The sequence below is a fragment of the Microtus ochrogaster genome, chromosome 6 (genome assembly GCF_000317375.1).
Source record: "Microtus ochrogaster isolate Prairie Vole_2 chromosome 6, MicOch1.0, whole genome shotgun sequence".
Classification (NCBI taxonomy): domain Eukaryota; kingdom Metazoa; phylum Chordata; class Mammalia; order Rodentia; family Cricetidae; genus Microtus; species Microtus ochrogaster.
Genome location: NC_022013.1, coordinates 65,302,468 through 65,321,914, shown reverse-complemented (window position 1 = coordinate 65,321,914; position 19,447 = coordinate 65,302,468). Strand labels below are relative to the sequence as shown.

Below are 19,447 nucleotides of genomic sequence, written 5' to 3'. Positions count from 1 at the left end.
ACACAGGCCAGCCTGACCTAGGCATCCACAAACACACACAGGCCAGCCTGACCTAGGCATCCACAAACACACACAGGCCAGCCTGACCTAGGCAATCCTTCACTGAGACCCCCTTCCCAGGTGAGTCCCAGCTGTGCCATGCTGACTACTGAAACTACTCCCACGACTTGAACCTGAAGGTTGTAAGAGAGTTGGCCAGAGTCAGTGTCTGGTTGAAGGGGCAACAGAGCCAAGGCTGGGATGAAAGAGAGCAATGACCACGTGTGACCTGCACAGCAGCAAGAGATGGGGGAGCAGCTGGGGGCCAGGCTGACAACAGTCAGCTAAGCTTGGGTGAGCAGAGCTGGGGCTTTGAACTCAGAGATCCACCTGCCTCTGTCTCCTGACTGCTAGGACTAAATACATATACCACCACCATCACCCGGTAAATTTATTTCTTAAAGCTTTCATATATGTTTATATTGCATGTCTTATGTAGCCTCAGGCTGGCTTTGACTTTCTGCCCCTCCTACCTCCATGTCCACCTATTGTAAGTGTGAGTTACCACACTTGGCTTCAGTGAGTGCTTTAAAGGGGTACTGTGTAGAGACCTGAGTCCGGGCAGAGGTGGGGCGGGGCGGGGTGGGTGAGGGCATCACTTGAGGGTGTCATGCTGGTGGGGGTGGAAGGTGTGAAGAGGCCCTTCCTGCCTCCATCCTGTCGTCCCAGGCAGAGACAGCAGTCCTCCACTGACCTCCACTGAGGACACCTTTAGGGCCAAAGAGAAGCTACAGGCTGTACCCTGGAGGGCAGACCGAGCTCCTAGCTGTGAGTGACAGGCTCGGAGAAGGAACGGCTTGGAGAAGCCACATGTTCTCTTCTTGAAACTGCTGACCACACAGTACTGCAAAGGGGGTGCACCCAGAATCCCTCTCCTAAAATGAGCTACACATGAGTGACTTCCCAAAACCAGAGAAAAGGAAAAACACTTTCTTTGGGGGAGTACAAAGTCCCAGGCGCCCATCCCTGCTGCTGTGATTTCTGCTCAGCTCTGCGGTCTAGCAAGAGGGAAGTTACTCAGCACAACCTCAGAACTGGCTGTTTGGGTCCTGATGTTAGGTTTGGATTCGTCATCACAAAGTCCGTCTTTGCAGAACCAGGGCACAGCTGGGAAACTGAACGACTTAGGCTCAGGTTCAGGGCCTGTGCTGGCTGACAGCGGGGCCCTCCAAACCACTTGCCGAGGCAGAGGCAGGCAGAGGTTGCAGTGAGGCCGCCATTCGGATCCGGACACTAGGATGCTCTGCCGGGCTTGGGTAATGGGTCACTCAGAGTGAGGGAGGGCGGAGGGGGGTGGGGGAGCTGGAGCTTTGTGAGCGTGTGTGAAGTGGTGACGTGTAGATAAGCCAACTGCCAAATCAGCACCTCTCCCGGGACCACACCCTAGACAGGCATTCAAATCGGCCTTGATCCAGCTGAGAGGGATGGGGTTGGACTTCAGCTTTCTGGGGGGCACCTTGGGACCTGCTAGAGTACTCAGTTCAGGGTTGAGTTTACAGTATCTGTCTCCTGCGCAGGTGCTGCTGGGGAAGCCGAAGAGACATGAGCTATTAAGCCCAATAGTAAGGCGAAAGAAACTCCCCAAGCTGGGACCAAGGTCCTGAAGATGCTCTAGGTTGACAGCCTAGAACCTAAACCCCATAAGGCAGGAAGGGCTCCTGAGCTGTCCCCAGCCCCGCTCCTCTGGATTACAGGAGACTGGACAGAGCTGGGGGCTTGGCGATGCCCCTGCTTTTGTACCTTGACAGTGGACCCCAGGTTTATGCCGATACCAAGTAGTCCCTGGGCTTCTAGATGGACATATGCTAAGATCCTCCCCTCAGGGAGCTTGGGCGCCTCCACTTCCCAAGCCTGCAGTGCCAAGCCCTATTGCCATCATCTTCATTGGCTGTGTGACCCAGGGGTGCCTTTCCCCGTTCCTGGCTGCAGCGTGTGTCTCACGCTTATAGGATGAGTGACTGCGAGAGGAAGTCACACATTTCTACTACAGGGGCCTCAGGACCTCTTCTCTGGTCCAGGCTGGCTGGGCCCCAGTCCCAGAATTACAGACTCAGGACTGTCTAGAACTATACCAAGTCTGACAAAACAAACAAACAAACAAATAAATAAACAATCAACAAGCCCTCCAAGCTGAGGTCTCTCACTAACCTCTGTCCCCACTGCCCAGAACACAGGTGACAAGGTGATTTCCAGCCAGACACACCCCAGGAGCTGGTGGTTTTTCCACCATCATGCTCCCCCGGTGTCCCACCTGCCCCTCCCAGCCCTGGCCTGGCCCTGAAATCATTTCTCCCCCCATGGAACCACAGGGAGTGTAAAGACAGAGAGCCCCACGGCTACCTGGTGGCAGATCCCCTCTCTACCACAGGAAATTTTGAAACTGCTCAAGAAACAGATGAACTTGGTCTCACAAGGGAATCTCCCTTGTCCAGCTACAGATCCAAAGCTCAGTCTCTGCAGTCAGGGTATGGAGCTCTTCCCAAAGCCCAAGCAGCAGCCTCCCTACCATGGGATGGGGAGACTTAGGAACAGGAACAGCAGCCTGGCACTCTTGGCTGCAGGGACCTCTTATCCGCTCGGTGCACCCACATGGGGACTTGCAGGCCTGAGCAGGAATCACAGGCTGCGGTCTAGACTGTGGTTGTAGTGGGGGAAGCTTGTAGCCATCCTTCACTAGCCTTGGATGCCCAACAAAAGAACAGAACAAGCTGGCCAGAGGTTGTAAAGACTGAAGGGGCCATGCCCAGGGCTGGCCAGGGGCAGTTCTGAGACCTAAGACAGGCTCAGAGCTGGTCACAGGCACACGTGTGGCCAGGTTCTGAATGAGTCTCTCCAGTTAGAATTCCCAGAAGCTGGGTAGTGATCACATCTAAAAAGTCCCAGGTAAGGACCACATAGACGATGGCCTCAGTCTGGGTGGGGAGGCCAGGAGGATGGGGCTTGCTCTGTTCCCGCTCACTCACAGGCTGGGGAACCCAGGATGGCTGCCCATACATAGTACACAGTTTGTCAAACATAGAGGAGACCAAGCTGCTGTAGCCTTGAACTTCAGGTAGAACAGCCACAGACTTCAGCCTGGGGAGGTGGGACAACAGCCTGGCAACCTGGGCCCTCATGGACGTCAGACAGGTACCAGCTGCTTTGATAGCACCCACCCCATACACGCACCAGCTATGCACGCTCCCTCCCTGGTCCCTGAGACTGATTCCACTCACCCTCTGCCCTCCGATGAAGTTGGAGCCTGCCAGGCAGAAGATCAAAAACAAAAGGAGAATCCTGGATTCTGCCATGGTAGGCAGATCCGCTGTCTGAGAGAAAAACTGTGTGGAGACAGAAGTTGCAGTGGCAGGCCGTGCGTGAGCTCCAAGAGGCAGGCATGAGGAAGGAGGCAGGACAGGGTGGGTGAGCAGTCGCTTTAAAAGCTATCCGTCAGCTCACCCCCACAGGAACCCACCAGGATTTCCTCCTGCGTATCAGCAGCCTGCAGGCGGAAGGGAAGACGCTGGCCACTGACCCCCACGTGGACGACCTGGGCCCAGTTCAGGCCTTCCTGGCCCAGGATCCTGACATCACAGTCTGGAGGTCCAAAGCAACCATCAGCCACCTGCCTGGGGCCTAGGGGAGATTCTGAAGCAAATTCAAACACCGATAAACAATTTTCCTGCTTCTGTCAAGCCGGGTTTTCATTCAGAGCCTTTGGGGTTCTGGTGGCTGGCTTGGCTAGGAGGTAGTAGGGTGGCCCCTGTTCTGGGCTGGCTGCCCCTGGACCAGCTGCCTCACTCTTTCCCCCCAACATCAGTAGGGGGAAGTGTTAGGGCCAGGCTAGCCCCCCACATTGTTCTTCCCTCACCAGCCTGCACCACTCTTGGCCCTCATGGCCCCCACATCAGCCCGGCTCTACAGGTCCCCCTCCCCCGACTGCCTGCCCTCCCCCCACTGCCTGCCACACATCAATCCTTTCTATGCCTGTGGTGGGTTTCTGTGATGTCTCCAGCTCTGCTCAGATGTCAGAGGTGACTGACAGCCACAGCTCCACAGCCTAAGGAGTTTCTTTAATCTTTTAGGGATATCCACTTAGGCAAACCCGTAATTCATAGGTTCAAAGTAGAAAAGAATTTCAGGAGTGGCCAGTATGAACTAGAAGTGAGGTTTTACTAAAAAGTAGTGTTAAAGAATTACAGCACATTCAAGAACACGTGTGTAGGCTTCTCAGTCATCACTTACTAAAATACTCAAGTTTTTTGGGGTTTGCTTTTGTTTTGTTTTCCGAGACATGGTTTCTCTGCGTAGCGCTGGCTGTCCTGGAATTTGCTCTGAGGACCAGGTTCGTCTCAAACTCGGATATTCACTTGTCTCTGCCTCCTGAGTGGCGGGATTAAAGGAGTGCACCACCAACACTTGGCTTTAATGTGTATGGGGCTTTGACTGGACTTTTGTGTTTCCCACATTCCTGTAAAATTTTTCTATTCTGCTTCTTGGCCAGCTGGGGCTTTTCTCTTAAAGTAAGCTCCAGGGAGCCGGGTGCTGGTGGCGCAGGCCTTTAATCCCAGCACTCAGAGGCAGAGGCAGGCAGAGCTCTGCGAGTTCGAGGTCAGCCTGGGCTACAGAGTGAGTTCCAGGACAGGCTCCAAAGCTACAGAGAGAATTCCTGTCTCGAAAAATAAAACAAAAAACAAAAAGCTCCAGGGTACCTGCTGCTTCCCTTCCAGGCAAGTGTGGGGTCTGGTGTTGAAGCCATTGTTTGGACTAAAATCTCTTGCTGTACCCAAAAGACCAGGCACTTGGATCTCAATTGCAGCATGTGTAAGGGACCTTAGCTGCCACCCAAGCCTAATTTAAATGTTCTCTGTGCCTTTCTGTCTCCTCTAAGTCTTGTGTGGTTTGGGTCTGTCCAGCTACTGTTCTTCTCAGTGCTGCCTGATTAAAGAATTAGGTTTTCTTTGCTCTAATAAATTCTGCTACATTTCACTAGTTTACGGCTGTGTGTCGGGCTGCAGGTGCTTTGCTGTCTACACCCCAGCTCTGGTCTTCCTTTATATGACGGTTCAGAGCACTTCCGTGACCCGACCCCAGGCTTCCAGGCAACCCAGGGCTTGGTTTCATCCCCCTCAGCACTGGCCATCAGCGGCCACTGTCCTATTTTCTAGTTCATTTTTTGTAGCCCCTGGAGTGTCAGCTGAGAAAGAGCCGGGGTACCATCTTGGCCAGTACAGATGTGTAAAAGAGACACAGAATAAAATGAAGATAGTTGTTTTACTATTCCTGTTATTGTTAGAGGATGCAGGCTCAGAACCCCGGGGAGTTGAGCTGAGTTTATGCTTCGGATCCAGGCTCCCCCAGGAGGAGAGTGGGAGGCGCGGCTACTTGTTACTGCTCTCTCTTACTTGCTGTATTTTCTGTTTCTCCCTGGCCCCTTCCTCTTCCTCCCCTCTCTGAAACAAACTTCCTTAGAATTTACAGCATAGCTCAAACTGGTCTCAGACGCTTGACCTTCCTGGGATTATAGGCCTGAGTCACCAAGCCTAGCTTTTTAATTTTTTTTTTTTAAAACAAGGGTCTTGCTGTCTACTCCAGGCTGGCTGGGCTCTCACCATCCTGCCTCAGCCTCCTGCTTACATTAGGGTTATAGGTGTGTGTGTGGCCTTGTTGGAGCAGGTGTGTCAGACGCTCAAACCAGGCCGGTGCCTCACAGCTCTCCCTGATTCTGTGACAGATTTGACTCTCAATTGTCGCTAGCATACCTGCCTGCAAGCTGCTGTGCTTCCCGCCATGATGGTAGCTGTAAGCCAGCCCCAATCTAATGCTTCCCATTAGGAGCTGCTGTGGTCGTAGTGTCTCTTCGCAGCAATAAAACCCTAGGACAGCTGCACCATCACCCCCTTCCACTTGAGTGGATGCTGTGTGGTCCTGGCGCCCAGGGCCACATACTTTCCTGCTCTTCCTTGGCAGGTCCCATCCTGCCAGTGTGTAGGGCTAGGCTGGCCTTGGAGGTCTGGCTGGTGGGCATTAAGAGTGAGAAGCCCTTTTCTGGGAACTTTTTGACTTCCTTCTCTTTCCTCTACACTCACACCCTTTCTGAGGGCAGCAGGGTCTCCATGCTAGGATTTACTCTGACGACAGCAAAAAAGAAAAAGAAAAAAAAAAAAAAAGAAAACAAAAACCCACCACTAGACTAACGAACTGGGGAGCAGCAGTGTAGAACCTGACCAGATGAGGCGAGTGGGGAACAGGCCCTGCTCTAGTAGTGGGAAACGGTGGAGGAAGGGTGGGACTCAGGGGTTGACCATCCATGAAACCTGGGGTCCTACTTTGCAGGGTCCCTCAGGTAGCTGCTGACTTTCAACCTGACTACAGGCAGAGATGAGCCGGAGGCTCTTCTTGCCACTGTCCATCGCCCAGTCCACTTCCTACTGCCACTCACAGGCCATCTTCATCAGATCCCTGGTCGTACACAAATTAGCAACCCCAGTCTCCAGGCCTTACCCTTAGACTAAAGCTTCAAGTGGGCGAGACCCAGATGCAGGACACACGGAGGAAGGGGAAGAGGTGGACTACTATTGGAGGGGGGCCCCGAAGAACTGTGTGGATTATTCATTGCCTGGCTCCAGGTTTGACCACAGTCAAACATGGCCCTATCCAGAGCTCCCCCCCCCCCCCCGTCTGTAGTCTCCTCCATACTGACCATGCCCTTGGTTGAAGCCCCAGTTATCTTTGACCTAGAAGACCCAGACTGTGTCAAACTCCACTTTATTAGAATAGAGAAAATAGGCAACAGGAATTACGCTTGGTGCTGGCAGCTCTACGTCCCCTGCACCAGCTCCTCTTGGCCCCACGGCCTGGGAACTCCCCATAAGACTTCCTCTTGTCTGGACCTGAGGAAGCCTCCATTTTGGAAAAGCCCACAAAATGGGAGCTTCCATTGTGTATTCTGCTACCAGCTTTGTAATTAGCAGCAAAATGCCCACAACAACAGCAACAGAGGACTGGACTCAACACTCTAGGAAAGGAGGTGGAGGTTACCAGGTTCACAGAGCCACGCATTCACAAGAGCATCACAATCACGGACAAACAATGTTGTGTGCCTGGCCGTACCATGTCAGAGGCAGGCACAAGGGAGGCTGACGGCACAAGGACACTCTGGTGGGGCTGGCATACTTCTTCCCAGCATTAGGAAGAATGAACACAACACACATGTTCACATTCTCTGTGGGTGCTGTATGGGGGCCACAGGCAATCAATGTATAGAATCCAGGGAGGGGGAACACCGTAAAAGGAACACAGAAGGCCTGCTTCCTTGCCCCCACGGGCACCAGACCAGACCACACACAACAGGTGGCCAGGGTTGTTGTGGCCTGCACTAGCCAGTGAGCTCCACAGGTAGCTCCCTGCCACAAAGGGCTTCCCACTGACGTGCTAGCAGTGAGATGAGCTTTTCTCGGCTCTCAGCACTGGGGACAAACACCTGCCACTGGACCTCCCGGCCCTGGCCAGCCCTGCCAGGATAACCTGGCATTTCCCCAAAGTGGTCCAGGGTGACGCTGCCCATGAGGTCGTGACCCTGCATGTCATCAAACACAAGAGTGAGGGCCTGTGGGTAGGGCTGGTAGCCCATAAGTACCCGGTCCAAATCCCGGACACGGCGGCCATCATCTAGCCGGTATCTGTCCCTCTGTGGTGGCTCTTTGGCAAATTCAGGCAACGGATAGTGGATATAGTCCTCATCTAGGAGAAAGATCTCAGCACTGGTGAGCAGGAGTGTCTTGGGGCGCAGTGGGCCCCTGTTCCGTCCAGGCTTTGGTGTGACCACCTGGAAGGCCTGAATATACAGTAAGATGCTGAGGGATGGAGCCTTTCCAGGATCAGCCAACTTCTGTGCCACGATATAGGTCAGGTCCCCAACCTCTTCCTCACTAGGGTAGGTGAACTTGACACGGCTGGAGTGGATCAGCTCATAGTTCTCCATTTTTCCTACAGGAAGAGATGACATTAGGGCTGTAGCCTGAGCTAGCCTTTGGTGGGGTTAGAAGCAACAGCAGCCCCACACCAGCCCTAGACTCTAAATGAGAGGTAGCTAAGGGTGCTCCAGGGCTGAGAGCTACCTCCTGGATGGAATCAGCCATGGAAGAGGCCCACATAAAGCCCTGGCCAGCTCGGCAGAGAAGGGCAAGGCTAGAGACAGATGCAGTGAGGGCTCTGGGGTGGACAGGATACCTGTGTTCTTGTCCCCAAATTCTGAGTAGAAGTCCTTGTCAACAGGCTCGGGTGAGGGCGTGCGCTCCAGCGAGGACAGCACGAGCATGAGGTGCTGGAGGAAGCAGTGTGTCAGGTAGCTGTCACGAGTCAAGCATGTGACCACTTGCGCTGGGGAGGAACCTGCACAAGAAGGGGCTGGTCACAGGTACAGGCCACCACTCCCATCCCCTGCAAAGTCCCTGCCCAGAAAACCAGGACCCAGAGGGTCCGTGTAGGAGGGCATCATGAACCCAGGGAAGTGGCTATATCTCAGGCAGGAAGGGCTGAGACGTTTTTCTGGAAGGGATAGAGGCATTAGGGGAAGAACTTAGCTTTCTCTCTTCAGGAAGTGTGAGTCAGAAACATCCTGCCCCTAGGCTGAGGGCCCACTCTACTGCAGTTCGGGTTGGCTGGCTCCTGCATACCCGCCCCCCACGTCTATAAACCCTGGTATGGGAGTCCTGCCATCTCAGCAGTTCCTGGAGCCGCTTCCTCCCACCCGAGTACCTGACTTGTGAGTGGACACATATGTCTAGTGATAATGCACCCATGTGTTCGAGGTAGAGGCCCACTGACGACACTGGCCTTCACCCAAACTGTGGCAAACCACACTGGGTCACTTACCAGTCAGCCGGAAGTACTGGTCGAAAAGGCCAACATTGACTGACTGCAGGTCACTGAGCTTGAACACAAAGCACTGAGAGATGTGGAAAGGACTGTTGATATAGTCTGTGTTTTTCTGATGCCAGAAATCTGTGGTGGAGAGAAAAGGCCAAGGTTAAAAATGTCCAGTGGGAGTGTCACCTGGCAAGGAGCCACCACCACCTGCACGCATGGAGGACTTCAAGAGACCTGGTGTGGGTACCAGCATCATCAGCTCAGCGGAGTCACCAAATCACTGGATGAGACTCCCACTGAGATCCAAGAGGCAGAGGCTATCATATCCCTGCACGTGACAGTCAGTGCCCAAGCACTCCTTGGCATGGCATACCCATATCTAACCTTAGGGAAGTACTGCTGTCACCCCTTCCTCAGATGAGGGACTCTGAGCACAGAGCTGCCACCCAAGTCCACAGCTGGCTTTTATCCTGCCCCTGCAGGCCGGAGTACCTACCCTGGAGTGGTTCTGAGAAGTAGCGGCGGAGGCCATCATGCAGCACGAAGTACACAGCCTTGGTGGAGAGCAGCACACAGGCGGTCACCTCCAGGCCTGGGCTCTGGTAGAATACCACTGAGGACCACAGGAGGTGCCTCAGCTCCTCGTTTTCAACCTGGGTACAGGGGAGCAATGTGGGAGCCTGTAGAATGGAGTGAGGCAGGCCACACCTTCCTTCCTCCGAGACCACACTTGAGTGCAGACTCCATCTGTGCCCGCCTTCTACTGTGGTGACTCCTGGTCTTAGAAACTGCTCATGGACTCGGATGAGGAGGGACAGGGAGCTCATCGCAAGCAAACTCAGAGCAGAGAAGAGGTGAGAAAAGGAGGTGTTTGTGCCTGCACCAGGGCTACACAGAGTTAGATATGACAGGGCACACCTGGTTGGGAGGTGAGTGGCAGACCATTTGACCAGATCCTCAACCCTGTGAGCAGGTGGAGATGATGACCACATGATGTCAGAGAAATCTGGGACCTAAGGATGTCCCCACACAAACCCTGCTCTACCCTCAGACTGACTGGTAGCACAGCAGAGCCTAAAGCTTTCCCCACAAAAGTGCCAGGCAGCAAGAGCAGCGCCTGGGCCAATACCTCAGCAATGCTGTTGTGGAAGAGATCGATGATGGCGCTCCCCTGAAGACTGGCAATGTGCTGGAGTGACGGGCAGACTGGCAAGTGAGAAGGGATCTGATTCTCCTCAGATGTGGACTGGATCAGGCGCTCGCTTGGGTACTGGGCAGGGGCCTCAGCTTGTGCCAGGGTCTCTGCTTGTGCCTCTGCTGGAGCTGGAGCCTCTGCAGGAGTTGGAGCTGCAGCAGGAACTGGAGCTAGAGCCGGAGCTGCAGCAGGAACTGGAGCTGGAGCCGGAGCTGCAGCAGGAACTGGAGCTGGAGCCGGAGCTGCAGCAGGAACTGGAGCTGGAGCCGGAGCTGCAGCAGGAACTGGAGCTGGAGCTTCTGCTGGGGCCTCCTGTGGTCGCTGCTCATCACTACATCTCCCAGTGACCCAAGAAATGCCAAATAAACATGTGAACCCACAGAGATTCCTATCCATGCACATCAGAGTGTAAAGGTCAACTATATGCCATGTGCTACCCTTGGAGGCACTGGGAGACCTACTTCATCAGGTTTTTCGTGGGAGGACCACACAACAGAGGGAAAGTGTCAGGCAGGCCCTGTTCTTCAGCAGATGGGGGCAGAGCAGACCTCCCACCCAGGGCTGAGCTGACCATAGACATGTAATAAAGGCTTTGGCTCATGGACTCAGTTTATTTTTTTTTTAAAAAACATATTTAACTTTATTTTAAGTGCGTTGGTGTGAAGGTGTCAGATCCCCTGGAACTGGAGTTATAGACAGTTGCGGCTGCCATGTGGGTGCTGGGAATTGAACCAGGGTCCTCTGGAGAAGCAGCCAGTGCTCTTAATCACTGAGCCATCTCTCCAGCCCTGGAAGTCCATTTTGAAAGCACTGCAAAGACATCAGAAAGGCCACTTCAGGGTTATGACTTGGGAGCAAGGTATCAGATGTGTTAGAAACGCTACCCTAGAGTACTTACGCAAGAACCCAAGTTAGAACCTGGGTGTGTATAGGCTAGTAGAGGAAAGAACCAAAACTCAAAAACACTCCTCGGTTGGTTTGGGAGGATGTCTTTAGGTGGCCCAGGCACTTAGCTTTCTCAACCACCACTGCACATGGCCATGCTGGAATGTCACTGGTCTATCCCAGTCATAAGACCAACTCAGAAACCTGAAGTTCATGGGAGCTGGGATCTCCAGCATTCAATCCATAGGGCCATACCCAGCAAAGGGGGTGGATGTTGCCCTCTCAATCCGTCAGATCAGTCCAACTGCTGTAATCCCTGGGGCCATGATCTTGTATTTGATCAAATACCCATGAAGCTGCTGGGTGTGCAGATACATCTTTATGGGGTCTGGTTTCTGCAGTAGTCCCAGTAGCCAGCCAGGCTTGTGGTAACTCGGAAGGAGGACAAGGTGCATACTAACTAAGCTTTACATGGTGAGGGGAAATGTGAGGACAGCCACTTCTGTACAGGTAGAACAGGGGCTGGAAGTCAGCTGTAGGAGCTGGAAGTCGTTTGGATCATTAGCCGGTGACTGAGCGAGATGACCCAGGAGATGCTAAGGAGAGCCAGAGGTGAAGACAGGGTTTCGGCATTCTCCAGGCTAGAGAACACAAACTATTAGATTCGTGCCCTGACCCCAGGTGGGGAAATTCCACAACGGAGACCAGGGGCACTCTCAAGGAGAGGACACATGAGAAGAAGCTCTAGCTGCTTGATCCTTCCTGCTAAGCACCTCGATTTCCCCTGAAGATAAGATGACCTACCCTAACACCTTGGTCTTCAGAAGGTCCTTTGGGAGGGGCTTCCAGTAGATCCACCTCAGCCCTTCCTGAGAAGGGCTTTGTGTGTGATACCAAAAATTAAGCTTGGAAGCTGCTTTCAGGAATGGGGTTCCTGGAGCAGACCTGAGCTGACAGAGACAGCCAGTGGATGAGACCCCTGGGGAGTGGAGGAGGAAGATGGTACCCAGAAACCATGCTTGGGCATGAGAGGACAGTGGTAGGACCAGGGACAAAGTGAAGACAGGACTGGCTCCCTTAACCTGCCCTGCATGGGACAGCTTGCCTGGGCTGCTTTTAAGCTTCTGTTGATCTGGAGTACGGGCTGAGGGTGGTCAGTGCTGGAGAGGAGCCAGGGAAAAGGGGAAAATAAAGGGGTGACTCCCCTAAAGTACAAGTGCCCAGAGACTACACCCAAGCCAATCCCATGCCCTAAGTCTGTGCTAGTCTCACCTGGTCCTGCCCTTGGCACGCTGACCATCCAAGAGGGAACTTTGGGATCTTGGCCTGGATGTAGGCTTCTTGGAGATGACAATAGTCTTCAGATCCTGCAGGGAGGCCCGAAGCTGATTGTAGATTCGCAGGAAGTGGAATTTCTCATGGGGCAGCACAAAGATGGCAGTAACAAAGCGGTAGCCAACCAGCAGCTCAAGGACATGGCCATCAGCAAAGGCTCCCCGTGGCTGGGTGCAGCTGCGAGTGGGGTCTAGCAGCACAGTGGAGAGCGGTACACGGCTAAGCTTGAAGCTATTGCGGTTGCGGCAGTTGTGGGTGCCTCGGTTGGGCATGGGGTTGAAGTCGGCCTTGATGACATTGAGATGCTGGGGAGTGAGCAGCAGCCAGTAGGGGATGGCAGCAGACTTGACGGCCTCAGAGGGCGCACAGCAGGAGCGCCGCACTGCCGAGCAGAGTGTGCAGCTGGCCCATTCGATGTTGCCTGAGTAGTCCCCAGCAGCTGTCTGGACCATGCGCTTGTCACTGTAGACCAAGTAGACAGGGAAGCAGCCCTGGCTGCGCTCCTGAGAGCCACCATCCACCTTGTAGAAGGTGAGCAGCTGGCGTAAGAAATCCTGCAGGCTTGTGTGGCTGCCATAGAGGATAGGGCTGCACAGCATGGCCATGTGCTGAGGTGCAAAGCAGGAGCGCAGGTCAGCATGGAACTCATGCAAGTTGGCAGCATCCGAGATGATGAAGAGTGTGTTCTCGCTGTGCCGTACTTTGAGTACCAGGCACAGCTCTGGCATGAGGAAGCCAAACTCAGTGAGGTCGCCATGTGGGAAGCAGAAGACGAAACGCAGGGATGAGAGGATGTGTTGGCTGCTGCCTCGTGACTCTTGGTGGGGGATCTCGAAGACAGCAATGCCAAAGTCAGTGAGCACGAGGCAGGCAGCAAACTGGCGGATGCTGCCCTGTACATGGATCAGGAAGCACCACAGCACCTTGAGGATGCGAATGTGCTCCAGCAGGAAGTCCTCATCAGCGCCTAGGGCCCACTCGAGAGCCAGACGCTCCTCCTCAGCTTCCTCATCTTCCTCATCCTCATCCTCCTCTTCTCCCTGGCCACTGCCCTCCTCTTCCTCTATGTCTGGGGGTCCCATTTCGAAGTAGCGGTTTTCAGCAACATCCTCCTCTTCCTCTTCTTCCTCCTCCTCACCCTGTTCACCCTGGGCTTCCTCTCGTTGGTTGGCAGCCTCAATCCAGGCAGGGAGCTGCCGTTCAATGGCCTGGCGGATCAGTGTGCTGAGACGCTGGATGAAGTCCTGGTTGGTAGCTGTGTAGCCGATGCAAGTGAAGGGCAGGAAGATGATCTGGCCTGACCCAGGCACCACCTGAACCTCTGGCTCTGCATGTTCTGGGCTGTGCAAGAAGAGACTGGGATCAGGGACAGAGGAACATCCTATTCCCTAGGCTGCCATAGTACTCTGATCCTGGGAAGCCAATCCATGGTCTCCTAAACCTCTCACAGAGCTGAGCCTGTTCAAGCAGTTGCCACTAGGATGGGTAGCCAGCTTGAGTTCAGGCTTCCCCATACTCAGAGCACAGCTATCCACCAACACACACCTGCTTCACCAACCTAGCTTCCACAACAGAAGTGCTCATAGAGTTCTGTCATTTGCATGTTACCAGGTGTCAATGGGCAATGAAGTACTCCAAGGTGTGAATCTCTTTGTTGAAAAATGACTACCTTTAGGGACATTCTGGCTTTCCAGGGCAATAAATCAAGTTGGGTGAGTCCTAGGACCATCACATTTAAATTCCAGTCCCTCATGACCTCTACAACCCTGCCATGAATAAGAAATTGAAATATACTTCTGTACCCAGGCATGGTGGAGCATGATTTAACCCCAGAACTGGGCAGAAGTCCACTTGGACTTCTGTGAGTTTTGAAGCTAGTCTGTCTACATGGTAAATCCCAGGCCAGCCAGGGCTATGTAGAGATCCTGCCTCAAAAACAAACAAACAAACAAACAAACAAACAAACAAACAAACAAACACAAACTCTTGTAAAGGGCCAAGGAGCTAACATTTCTTGAAGTGTGTGCTAGCCCTATCCATGTAATCTTGTTTAAACAGGAATTTAAGAATGCAATAATCAGTGGCTTTATCGGCGGCTCAGCAGTTAAATGTACTCAAAAGTTCTCGCGGAGGATCTAGATTTGTTTCTCAGCACCCACACGGTGGCTAATAACCACCTGTAACTCCAGTTGCAGGAGATGTGATGCCCTGTCTTGGCCTCCAAAGGCACCAAGCATACATGCATATATGCAGTTAAACATATACATGCAGGCAAACACTCATAAACACTTAAAATTAATAAACGATTTTTTGTTTGTTTTCAGACAGGATCTCTTTATGTAGCACTGGCTGTTCTAGAACTTGGTGTGTAGACTAGACTATCCTGGAACCTATAGAGATGTGTCTGCTTTTGTTTTCTTTTTTTTTTTTTTTTTTTTGGTTTTTCGAGACAGGGTTTCTCTGTGGTTTTTTTGGAGCCTGTCCTGGAACTAGCTCTTGTAGACCAGGCTGGTCTCAAACTCACAGAGATCCGCCTGCGTCTGCCTCCCGAGTGCTGGGATTAAAGGCGTGCGCCACCACCGCCCGGCTGCTTTTGTTTTCTTGAGTGCTGGGATTAAAGAAGTGCATCACCATGCCCAGAAAAACAAACAGATCTTAAAAACATTAGCAACAAAAAGAAGCAGCACCCAGGCAGGGTAGCACACACCTTTAATCCCAGCCAATAGGAGGCAGAAAAAGGCAGATCTCTGTGAGTTCGAGGCCAGCCTGGTCCACCAAACAAGTTCCAGGACAGTCTCAAAGGCAAAAAACAAACACAAAACAACAACAGCAACAACAACAAAAAAATCAAGCAAGGTGGAGTGGTTTATTTCTGTGCCTGACACTCAGGCTGAGGGAGGAGGTGGGTCATGAATTTGAGGTCAGCTTGAGCTACATAGTGAGACCCTATCTCAAAAAACAACAAAAGTTCCACTGCAAACAGAGAGAGAACACTTATTCTTGGCTCACAGTACAAAACAGACCATGGCCCAAGTTGGCTCTGGTTTGCCAACCTCCAGTGTAAAACAATGTCCACTAGACAGCTGAGGGGAAACAGACGGAGCTCCTCTCAACTGTGCTGGAGTAAAGACAGACTTCTACCTACAGGCTACTAACAAAGCCCACTGGGTGTTCAGTCTACCCCAGAGACAAGGCTCTCTTCCTTACCTTGCACCACCAACAGCTCCTGGCACATCCCTTAAATCTTCAGACGCCACCTGACAGAGGAGAGAAGGTGAGCCTCAGCTGCTGCAGGTAGTTGTTCCTTGGCGCTCACTGGGTGCTGCCTCGCCACCTCTGTCCTCCACTCTGGGTGTGCTCTGGAACTTGGTGAAGTGCTCATTTGGCTATCTTGCTAACATTCAGTAGGGCTGGCTTTCCCACCCATCTGACTTGAGCTTACACACCCAACTGTGGGTCAGAGCCTGTTTCCATGGAGGTCTGGCCCCAGACAGTGACATGATGAAAGGTGGTCCTGGCAAGGTCCCCCAGTGCCGAGACCAGGTCTCTGTCTCTCCTATAACATTAAGATAGAGTACTGGGGACAAAGCTCTGTGAGCTGTCTTAGCATCTCATGACCATGGCCCTGCTGCGTGGGGATCAGGGAACAGGGAGGCCCAGGCGTGGAGCACATAGCACCAGGTACTCATTTTCCTCTTCTATTTTCCAGGAACACAGAGATGGGCCCCAGAAGCCTGGACAGCAGTTACAAAAAAGGTATTATAGTCTCACTATTCAGACCACCAAGGTGACGTGAGAAGGGACAGAGTGGCCTCAGGGTGCTAGGCATTAGGGGAGATTCCCCTTGCACAGCCAGCTCATGTATATCCAAAGAATGCCACCTTCCTTGTCCCTCAGGGCCCCAGTATTGCTTGTTCCTTGGGGTGGAGGAGGGCAAACTCATATCCTTATGCACCTGGTCTATGAAGATGACCCAATTAGAGCCACATCTAAGAGAAAGACTGCATGTCATGCAAAGTACCCCCAGAAGCCCTTGCAACACATGCCATACCCTCACCAGGCCACACCCCACTGTGAAGAATATTATGCAGCAGCATCATGGTTTGAGGAAATAGTACCCAGGAGCAGGCAAGGGCGTTTACCTGTCCTGTGGGGATAGATTCCAAGGAGTCGGAACAGTCTTGGGCAATGGGCCGGTCCTCAGGGGGTAAACTGTCGGTGGATGAGAGGCTGCTGGCCAGGGCCTCCTCCTGTACGAACATGATTCCTGCAGAGACGAGGTAGGCAAGTGGGCGGGAAGAGCAGCTGTTCAACAAGAAGCTAAGTCCTGGGCACATGGCACGGCTGGGCACTAGCCAGATCCCAAATCATCCATCATACGGGTCACAGAGTAAAATGCAGTAATTCAGTAACTCAGGGTCGAGCATGTGGCTGCTCACTACTGTCAGGAAGAGGCTTTCTGAGCAGACAAGCAGGGGAGAGAATCATGAAGACCAAACCCCTAGAGGTACACTCTATAGACAGACAAAACAACGCACAGAGAAATGCAGAGAAAAATGTGCTCAGAGTATAAACAAAGATCTATATCTTAAAGATCTTACAGATTACAAAAATGGGGAACAGCCGGGCGATGGTGGCGCACGCCTTTAATCCCAGCACTCGGGAGGCAGAGGCAGGCGGATCTCTGTGAGTTCGAGACCAGCCTGGTCTACAAGAGCTAGTTCCAGGACAGGCTCCAAAGCCACAGAGAAACCCTGTCTCGAAAAACAAAAACAAAAAAAAAAAACAAACAAACAAAAATGGGGAACAACTTGTTTGAAATCTCCGTGAGAATGCAAAGAATATGAAGACACTCCATGGAATATAACATGCAAAACAATGCTTATACAAAGAAAGACAAATTGAAATAGAAGACCACTTTTTCTGTTTCTATGGCATGGTTAGAGCATGCAGCCTGGCCCAGTCTAACTAGAAAGAGGTGGGCACTGGGGTACAAGCTGGTCCACCTGTCAGGGAAGCAATCTGGTGATATACTTTACTTATCAATAGCTGTGGACATATTGGAACACAAAGAAAGGACTACACATGACCCTGTGCCCTCATCTGGTATCTCTGCAGGGCTTGCAAACTCCAAGCACAGGACCCTTTACCGAGAAGCCAGGCTTTGCAGACTTGATTCTTCTAGGGCTTGCTGAATATAGCTGGAGCCTGAACCCACAGGTTTCCTTACCAGGGCGCCCCACTGACTGTCCTAATCATGTACTTTGAGATGCACCGATTATTTGAGCCATACTCAAGGTCTTCTATGAATAGGCTGCTTGGATCTATTATTTCACTCGAGTTTGCAAGCCAGGTAAGGGAAACCCCTCTTTCCCACTTAAAAAACAACTAGAACAAACAAACAAACAACAACAACAAAAATAAAACACCACCACCATCAAAAGGATGGTCTAGAAGAGCCTTGCCTCCACAGCCTGGCTTTGCTGCTGAACAGCCACCACGGCCCAGTTAAATGACTGAACCCTCAGAGCCTGGGACACCTTGTCCAGCATGACTGCTGCCTAGAACAGAACAATTCAACCAGCCCAGCTTCTCTGCCCAAAGGGTAAGCAGGCAGCCCAAGCCCAGATACTCCCATGAAGCTAAGCTGCAGAGGCTGCGAGGGAGGAAGGGGACAAGCACACAGCCAAGCACCAAGCGTCCCTGGTCTTTGCTTATATTGTCCCTGCTACTGAAATATCTTAACCCAACCCATCTTTCTGCTACAGTCCTAAACGTATTCCCAAACTGTTCTACCTCATTCTTCCATAGGTGTAGTCTCTCTCCCCAAGTAGCTCCACGTTCCTAGAGGTACTGCCCTAAAACCCCAACTCAAGATAAAGGAAAGCGTCCCTACTGACCAGTCCTGTTGAGTCTCAGCACTGCTAAGCGCTTCCCCAGCATCAGCTCATGCGCACCTCATTATTTACCACAGTTCATCAAATCTAAGATCTGTGGAGGAGGGGCCATCTTGGTCATAGCAGAAGTCCACGGAAGGATTTCCCACGATTCCATCACGATTACCAGCTGGCTGACAGCAACTAGGGGACGCCACTGACTGAAAGACGCCATCTCAATTTCAGAGAAGTCATAGGTGGAAGTGCGCATCCTAGAATCGGTGAAGTGGGATGGGTCCACTTATGGTTGAAAGAACAGAAGAGGCTGCAGAGCTTCCAAGTGCTGCATGGTGCTCAAGATCTCATGGCCAGGAGGATGGAACATGAACTCAGCTGCCTGCCTGCTTCTAATCACTTCTACAACAACCTTCTCTCAGGCCCTCAACAAGGCTGGAGAATGGATTCTGGCATCCTGGACACTGGCTCCTCTCAGTCACAACAATCCACTGCTCTAACAGCTGTGATGACCAGAGGCCTAGTGTTTTCTCGACAGTTTTTTTCACAAGTGTGTTTTAGATTGGGAGCCACCGTGGTAAGTCAGTAAAACTGTTCTCACATAGAAAAACTACTGTCCACCCAGGCCAGCTCCAGTAACACATGGTCAAACAAACAAACATATATGTAGGTGCCTCACATTTGTGAGGACAAAAAGAAAAAAAAAAGGCATTATGTTCTTGCCACTACCCATTACCTCCCCACCCCAGCCTTGTTTGGGCATGAGGAAATGCAGACAGGACAGTCTGTCCACTTCCTTCCTGGACCATGCCTGTACAAACAAGTGGCCAGAAAGGGCCACTCAGCAGATGGGATAGGGGACACCAGCAGTCCTCAGACAGGGGTCTGACCTTTGTCATTTCTCGCCCAAAGGAAAGAGATGTGCACACAAAGACATCCACTGGAGTTTATTTACAAGAGGTATAAATCTGTGACAACATCTCTCAGTGTCCAATGACTGGGAAAAGGGGGACAGACTACAGAGCACCCAGGGGTAAAAGGGCACCAAGGAAGGGGTAGATGAGGCTTGCCCCAGGCTGCAGAGACTTCACCACCACAAGGTAGAGGGCTGCTGGCAGTTGCGGCCTGGAGGAGACACTCATTCCTCCTGCCTAGCCAGGATCTGTGTTTAGCCTTGTTCTTCACTTGCCTGTCCACATATGTGTGCTCGCGCTCTCGCGCTCTCTCTCTCTCTCTCTCTCTCTCTCTCTCT

The 19,447-nt window shown here is 52.3% G+C and overlaps 2 protein-coding genes across 4 annotated transcripts in view; both read right to left on the bottom strand.

Annotated features, from left to right (window-relative positions):
* Nucleotides 1-3,411, bottom strand: part of Stab1 (stabilin 1) — a 28,861-nt gene extending 25,450 nt beyond the window's left edge. Inside the window, exon 1 of the mRNA XM_005348730.3 lies at nt 3,255-3,411. Coding sequence (XP_005348787.1) covers nt 3,255-3,329 — 75 coding nt within the window. The 5' untranslated portion in view covers nt 3,330-3,411. The remainder of the gene's footprint in view (nt 1-3,254) is intronic.
* A 3,356-nt stretch (nt 3,412-6,767) lies between these two features.
* Nisch (nischarin) overlaps nt 6,768-19,447 on the bottom strand; it is a 35,955-nt gene continuing 23,275 nt past the window's right edge. Inside the window, exons 14-22 of one of the 3 annotated variants that reach the window (XM_013346917.2) lie at nt 16,447-16,571; nt 15,512-15,561; nt 12,242-13,645; nt 10,369-10,421; nt 10,019-10,338; nt 9,386-9,542; nt 8,896-9,024; nt 8,251-8,412; nt 6,768-8,007 (exon numbers count right to left, since the gene is read on the bottom strand). In XM_013346917.2, the coding sequence (XP_013202371.1) occupies nt 7,397-8,007; nt 8,251-8,412; nt 8,896-9,024; nt 9,386-9,542; nt 10,019-10,338; nt 10,369-10,421; nt 12,242-13,645; nt 15,512-15,561; nt 16,447-16,571 (3,011 nt within the window). In that variant the 3' untranslated portion in view covers nt 6,768-7,396. Of the gene's footprint in view, nt 8,008-8,250; nt 8,413-8,895; nt 9,025-9,385; nt 9,543-10,018; nt 10,422-12,241; nt 13,646-15,511; nt 15,562-16,446; nt 16,572-19,447 lie in introns of all 3 variants that reach the window. The other 2 variants (XM_013346916.2, XM_005348726.2) reach the window with 2 other exon arrangements.